The sequence below is a fragment of the Seriola dumerili genome, unplaced genomic scaffold (genome assembly GCF_002260705.1).
Source record: "Seriola dumerili isolate Sdu_G_001 unplaced genomic scaffold, Sdu_1.0 BDQW01000110.1, whole genome shotgun sequence".
NCBI lineage: Eukaryota > Metazoa > Chordata > Actinopteri > Carangiformes > Carangidae > Seriola > Seriola dumerili.
The window spans coordinates 9,291,561-9,297,586 of NW_019174365.1; the positions used below are offsets into that span (position 1 = coordinate 9,291,561).

Below are 6,026 nucleotides of genomic sequence, written 5' to 3' on the forward strand. Positions count from 1 at the left end.
AATATTCATTACATAGGAGCCTTTTATTTAATGGACATTCTTTAGAGGAGGAAATGAAAAAGGAGTTAGGACAGTGGAGAAGAGGAAAGTGGGTTAATGTCAAACAAGCTAAATAAGCTAGAGAGATAAGAATAAGTGGATTGCAGTCATGCATACCCCGCCTTGATAAATGAGCCACGCTGATGAGGACATGATAAGCTTGATTCCAGATTAGAGTGATCAAGAATGTTATAAGCTTGGTAGAAACAAGTCGGCACGCGAAGACATGACAAGAACAGAACAAGCTGCATTCGTCTTAGAGACGGTGCTGTTTATGTTTCACTGGCATCTTATGTTGGAAATTCCCCCAAGTAAAACAATATTATAGTTATTATATACACTGTGAGAAATCAGGTTAAGGGGGGGTTGGATTTAAAATTCATACGTTCCTTCACCAAACGGTTCAGTTGTTCCAGTTCCTGTTTATTCTGTACACACTTTGCAGCAGCTCCGTCCAAACCATTTTGTTGCAGTTCTCTCACGCTGTCAAAGATCACTTCGTTTACTATCCACAAGTCATTCACTGCAACAGCATCCGTTTCTGAGTATACATACTTTGTTTCCCCTTATACTACTTTATTTGATGCAAGTGACCTTTAATATCCAAGAGGTTATTAAAGAATAAGAGTCTGATGTGAGTGAGAAAGATAAACCCCAACATGACAACCAGATAATGCTGTTAGAACAGTCAATTGTTTATATAGAAAGATCTAGTGTGCAAAAACACCATGAGTATAAAGTAAACTGGAGGAAGGTCTGCGATGTAAGGATGAACATTTACACAAGACACAAAGATCTGCGAGTATTTCTAAAGAAATGCCAGAGTTCACTCGAGAGTTAAAATCTCTTGTTTAGACTGCAGTGTTCGCTAGTGTCTGAAACCAGAGGATTAACTTAAAGTTGGCAAAAAAGTGTCTGACACATGAGCATTTTATTAACTGTAGAAATAATGCTAAAATGTGACTATGTAACTTTTGCTTAACATTGGCCATTTAAGCAAAAACTCCTAAATAAGGTGAACTGAGTAACAATGTGTTTTGTCTCTTTCACTTATACAAAAATAACATGGAAAAAAACACTAGGTAAATATATTAAGACTTTATTAGATGCATCACACACTCACATCCATACAGGCCTGTCTACAGGACAATACAAAAATAAAATATGTAATTGTGACTTGTCCAGGTGTTGATGTATGTCTTTGGGATTGGCCGCCTCTAGTCTACGTGTTCAGTTGAAAACCCAGTGCTATCAACAGGCCAGTGACCCTAATCCAAAACAGTAATTTTGGCAACTGAAGGTCATGTATGTGTTCTGTCCATATATAGACATATCTTATAAATATGCCAACTCACAGGTCTACAGAAACACTCACATACTGAAATATTTTCAGTGTACAAAAGCTACGGTCAATAAGTCCAGAGAGTATACTTCACTTTACATGTTATTTAAACCCTCCAAAGAATTTGGAGAATAATGAGTCATAATCCCGCATGTCTGAAAAGGGGTGTTGACCACCTGGAATAAAAATAAGAATAAGAATAAGTGAAAAAAAATACCCTGAAAACATGTATAGTGAATCAGCTGAGAGTTTAAATACACCCAGTGCCCCCCACCCCACCCCAATGCTGTACTACTTTTAAACTTGTTTTTTTTTTTTTATCATTAATTTTTTTGTGTTCGTACTCAATTTTATCTCTATTATTATTATTATTATTATTTGAGGGGATAAACTCACCTGGTAAAACAGAGCCAGTCCGATGGTCTGGTCCCTCCAGGCCCGCAGGACCTCCAGAGCGCGTCACTGTGGTCTCCTCATTGCCTTGGCCGTCTCTAACTGTTCGCCTCTCCTCGACCGTCTGACACACAGGCACAAAACCAGAAAACTAGAATTACCACCTTGTGGTTGTTTGCCTCCACCAGCCAGTCAATTTGTAGTTTATATCTGTCTGTCTGGATAATATATGAAGTGAAGATTTTTCATTTTATTGAAATTAAAATTGATTAAATCAAATTAAATGTAATCAAATTAAATTTCAATCAATCTAAATTTCAATTAAGTCAATGTGTTTAATTAAATTTAGTTGAGTACATTAATTTAATTAAATGTAATTAAACTAAATTAAATTAAGTGAAATTAATACCCTTGGCATAAATGCTCAGAAAATTTAAGTTAAATTTACACGATCAAATTTGACTCAATTGACTTGATTGAATTCAATTGTGTGGAACTAATTAAATGTCCTTTATGTCCTTTAATTAAGTTTTAAATTAAAGAACATGAGTTAATGGCATAAAAAATCATAACTCACAAGTGGTAATATAAATAAAAAGCCATTTTGTGCACTGCTACTGTGTCAAAATATTATAAATGGCCTTGCAGTACTAAGAGTGCTAATGTTTTTATGGTGTGTGGCCCTTGCAACAATCATTTCACAGTCCCTGGCCCTCCCTATCACTATCATGGTTTTCCCACTGGGATAAAATGGGCAAATTTGTTTCTCCGTGTAACACTTGAAAATCTGCTGTGAAAGAATATTAACATATGATTGACAATACAACTCAGATAAACAGTTTCTCTCACCCCATCAGGTTTCACCACCTTGGTGATACTGACTGACTGGAAGAATGATCGGATTCTGGGCTGGTTCGGTGCCTGACCAGCAGGTGGTGTCAAAATCTGGTCAAGGCCCCCAGAGGACACTGCAGAGTCCAGATCTGGAGAGAATGGCTAATTAGTTGGATACAAGGCGAAATCACACAGTACATTTACTCCATCTCTTTTTCTAAAGGATTGAAAATATCCCCTACCTCTGTCTCCTTTGTGCTCCTCCTCTGGAGCTTTCTGTGGCCCCCGTCTCCAAATATCATTGAACTTAAAAGACATCCAAGAGTAGTTTATACATAACAGTTAACAAAGTTAAAGTTGCCCCCGAAACAAAATCATGATGAATAAGTCTCATTTACCTTGGAAAAAGGGTGGCCATCAATTCTGGGCTCTCTAGAAGTCCCTGGTTGAGGCCCTCGTAGGCCACTGTCAGGGGTTTTCAACATAAAGTCTCTCAGGGGATTCCCACTGGATCCCCCTCCTCCTATCTCTGCTTTGTCCTGAGATGGTGGTCGCATGATACTGGGAACACCTAGAACATAAAGGAAACAGAGACTACAGCTGAGAAAATGAGAAAATAAGAGAACAAAATTAGATGACACAGGTCTTCACTTTAAAACTGGATGGTATCTTCCCCCCACAACTGAAATCATATTTTGATTCAAGGGTTGTCAAATCCAGATCAGTGCACAGACGCATGTGGCATCACCTTTTTCCAACTAAACCAGAGAGAAGGGCACAAACAACAACACATAATAATGGATAATAATCTTGAATACATCATGGCTCAGTGTTTGTACCAAACTGTCCAGATTCTGGCTGTCCATCCCAGCGGCCCATCTGGGAAAAGATCTCCTCCATCTCCCTGAGGACGTGGCCGAACACTGGGGGCTCCTGGATCCTCATCCCGTCTGGACCAAAGCTGAAGCCAAACCTCCAGGCACTGTCAAAAGGGTCCTGCTGGTCCCCCCGGTACCCATCATAGTAGAATCCATCCTCATCGTCTTCCTCATCATCATCATCATGAGTCATAGCATCGAAGAAGGGGTCCCTGACACATTACAGTAAGCAACATGGATGAATGTTCATGTCAATAATGTGTATTGACTGATTAATGGATCCCAAAGCCCTCAATCTTATTAGACCCCAGGTCACTCTCGGTCTAAATAAAACAGCTACCATGTGAGCTGAGGCACCCCTGTGGTTATCTTGGCAGAGAAGCACTAATCTTGACCTTTCTGATAGAGCTGAGGGTGTCTAAAGCTGTTTCATTACCTAACTACCCCAGCACAACACGGACCGAGCTAACGTTAGCGAACTTCTGTTAGCTTGTGTTCTCCTCTCCATAAACTTACCTTCTGCCACGATGATGGCCTCCAGGTACTCCGAAGAACCCACGAAATAAATCAAAAACACTCATTTAGTGACAACTGCTTTGTACAAACCTAAATCATAACTAAACAAACTATATATCTTCACCATCTGGTACCAACGGCAGACGGTCACAGTTGTCAACAATGTCGTAAAGTGTTCTGGATACTTCCCGAATGACGTAAGCAGACGTAATTCTACGTTACCGTAAATCCATCTCAAAGACGAAATGCGAGCATCTAAAAAAAAAAGTGAGATGTTGGGAGGTTATGACAGTTCAAATGGGCGCAGATTATTACCCGTCGTCACTGGTACATTGTACATTTACTCAAGTACTGGAGAAGTACAGTTTTGCGTCTAATTTACTTTGTGTACTTCTAGTGTTACTTACACTTCGACCTGCCAGCATATAAAATGTCAGTGGTGGAATATTACCAAGTACATTTACCCAAGCACTGTACAGTTTGGACGTACTTGTACTTTAGTTGATTATTATCTTCTGTTACTTGATACTTCTTCACTATATTTGGCTAAAAACTGGTTAAATTTTAGCTCTACCTTGAATACAGATCCCTCTTACACGTTAATGTATTACACATAATAAAATTATTAAATTAAATAATTTATTTTAAATTTTACATATTAAAATTTTAATCTTAAAGCAAATTTTGATGCTAATACCTGTACTTGGATAAAAGTTGTAATGCAGGGCCTTTACTTGTATGGGGTATGTTTATACTGTATATATTATTTGTAAATTATACTTATATTCCGATCTCATTACTTCTTCCACCACCATAAAGTATGATGTACTGTTATAGAATACATCAACATACCGCTAACACGTCAAGCAGGATGGACAATATTATATCAAGTGGTTAAAATTTGCTCCATCTTGACCAAAGACAACATCAAAGTGCTGCTTACATACTAATGCAATACAAAAAAAAAAAAAATCTGAGGGGCTATTCTGCTGGATAATGAGCACTTTACTCAGGTGAAAGGACATTCACTTTCAGAAATACCAACATGTGAAAGTCCTTCGTTCAAAATGTTACGTCTATAAACTAATACTGGTTAATTACATGTCCTGGGTTTAAAAAGTATAATTTTCCTTCAGAAATATGGTGGTGTATAAATATACAGTAGAAAAAACCAAACACTCAAGTACATGCAACTCAGAATTGTAAATAGGTACAGTACACCCGCTCGAGTACATGTACTATACTTTCCAACACTGCTTTTTACTTCACGTCTGATAATTTAATGCCCTAACTATAACATCCCATGAGGAAAACAGGACACATGTCATGACATTCTCCTGTCAGGACCAGAATCAGAATGTAAAAGGTAGAAATTTAACAAGAGAATATTCATCTATTTAGGAAAGGTAACTGGCAGCAAAACTGCCATGTAATTGGCATCCTCCGTACATGGCAGGTATGTTCAGCAGATAGCTGTCAAAATCACATAGACCAGGTTCATTTAGATGTAAAAAAGTGCATCCAAATCTTGTAAACAACAAAGAAGAAACAAATCTCTGGAGATGTGCTGTGTTTGGAGTTTAATTTGGTACTGCTGATCCCCTGGAGTCTGTTAGATAACTCAGGCCTATAACAGAAACCAACCCCAAAGCCTCTGAGTCAGATGGTTTCAGTTGTGTTAAACACTTGATGGCACAAGCTTCTTTTTACAGTGTTTGTCAATTCACCAGCCTTGGGCAGCGTTCAGCAACACACACAAACACTGAGCATCACTGTCAAACCACTGGAAGATGCTGCTGCTGTATTTACAAGCCACATGAGAAACAAATATAGTTTCTTAAAAGACATTCACATCCAAAATGATGAAAATGTCTTTTTCTCGTTTATTTACTTAATATTTATATATTTTTACAAAATAAAAAAAATATATGAAACAAAAAGCTAACAAGTCTGCAAGGATTTGAGAAAGAAAAGGAGAAAGCCATCGAACAAACAGGGACTACAGTACTTGTGTTTTTTTTTAT

At 37.9% G+C, this 6,026-nt stretch overlaps 1 protein-coding gene across 1 annotated transcript; it reads right to left on the minus strand.

The window, feature by feature from the left end:
* Positions 1-1,122: 1,122 nt before the first annotated feature.
* Positions 1,123-4,178, minus strand: hax1 (HCLS1 associated protein X-1). The gene is made up of 7 exons (XM_022747736.1): positions 4,003-4,178; positions 3,448-3,698; positions 3,007-3,179; positions 2,851-2,914; positions 2,624-2,757; positions 1,778-1,898; positions 1,123-1,557 (listed from the first exon to the last, which is right to left on the minus strand). Exons 1-7 carry the CDS (start codon positions 4,065-4,067, stop codon positions 1,484-1,486), a joined length of 882 nt encoding a protein of 293 aa, XP_022603457.1. The 5' UTR covers positions 4,068-4,178; the 3' UTR covers positions 1,123-1,483.
* Between the last annotated feature and the right edge of the window lie 1,848 nt (positions 4,179-6,026).

Excerpts from the sequence above, each read along its gene's own strand:
- hax1 (XM_022747736.1), bottom strand. The coding sequence starts at position 4,067 with ATGAGTGTTTTTGATTTATTTCGTGGGTTCTTCGGAGTACCTGGAGGC. Across the intron at positions 3,180-3,447 it reads GCCAGAATCTGGACAGTTTG|GTGTTCCCAGTATCATGCGA; the intron begins GTACAAACACTG and ends TTTATGTTCTAG. Across the intron at positions 2,915-3,006 it reads ATGGCCACCCTTTTTCCAAG|TTCAATGATATTTGGAGACG; the intron begins GTAAATGAGACT and ends ATGTCTTTTAAG.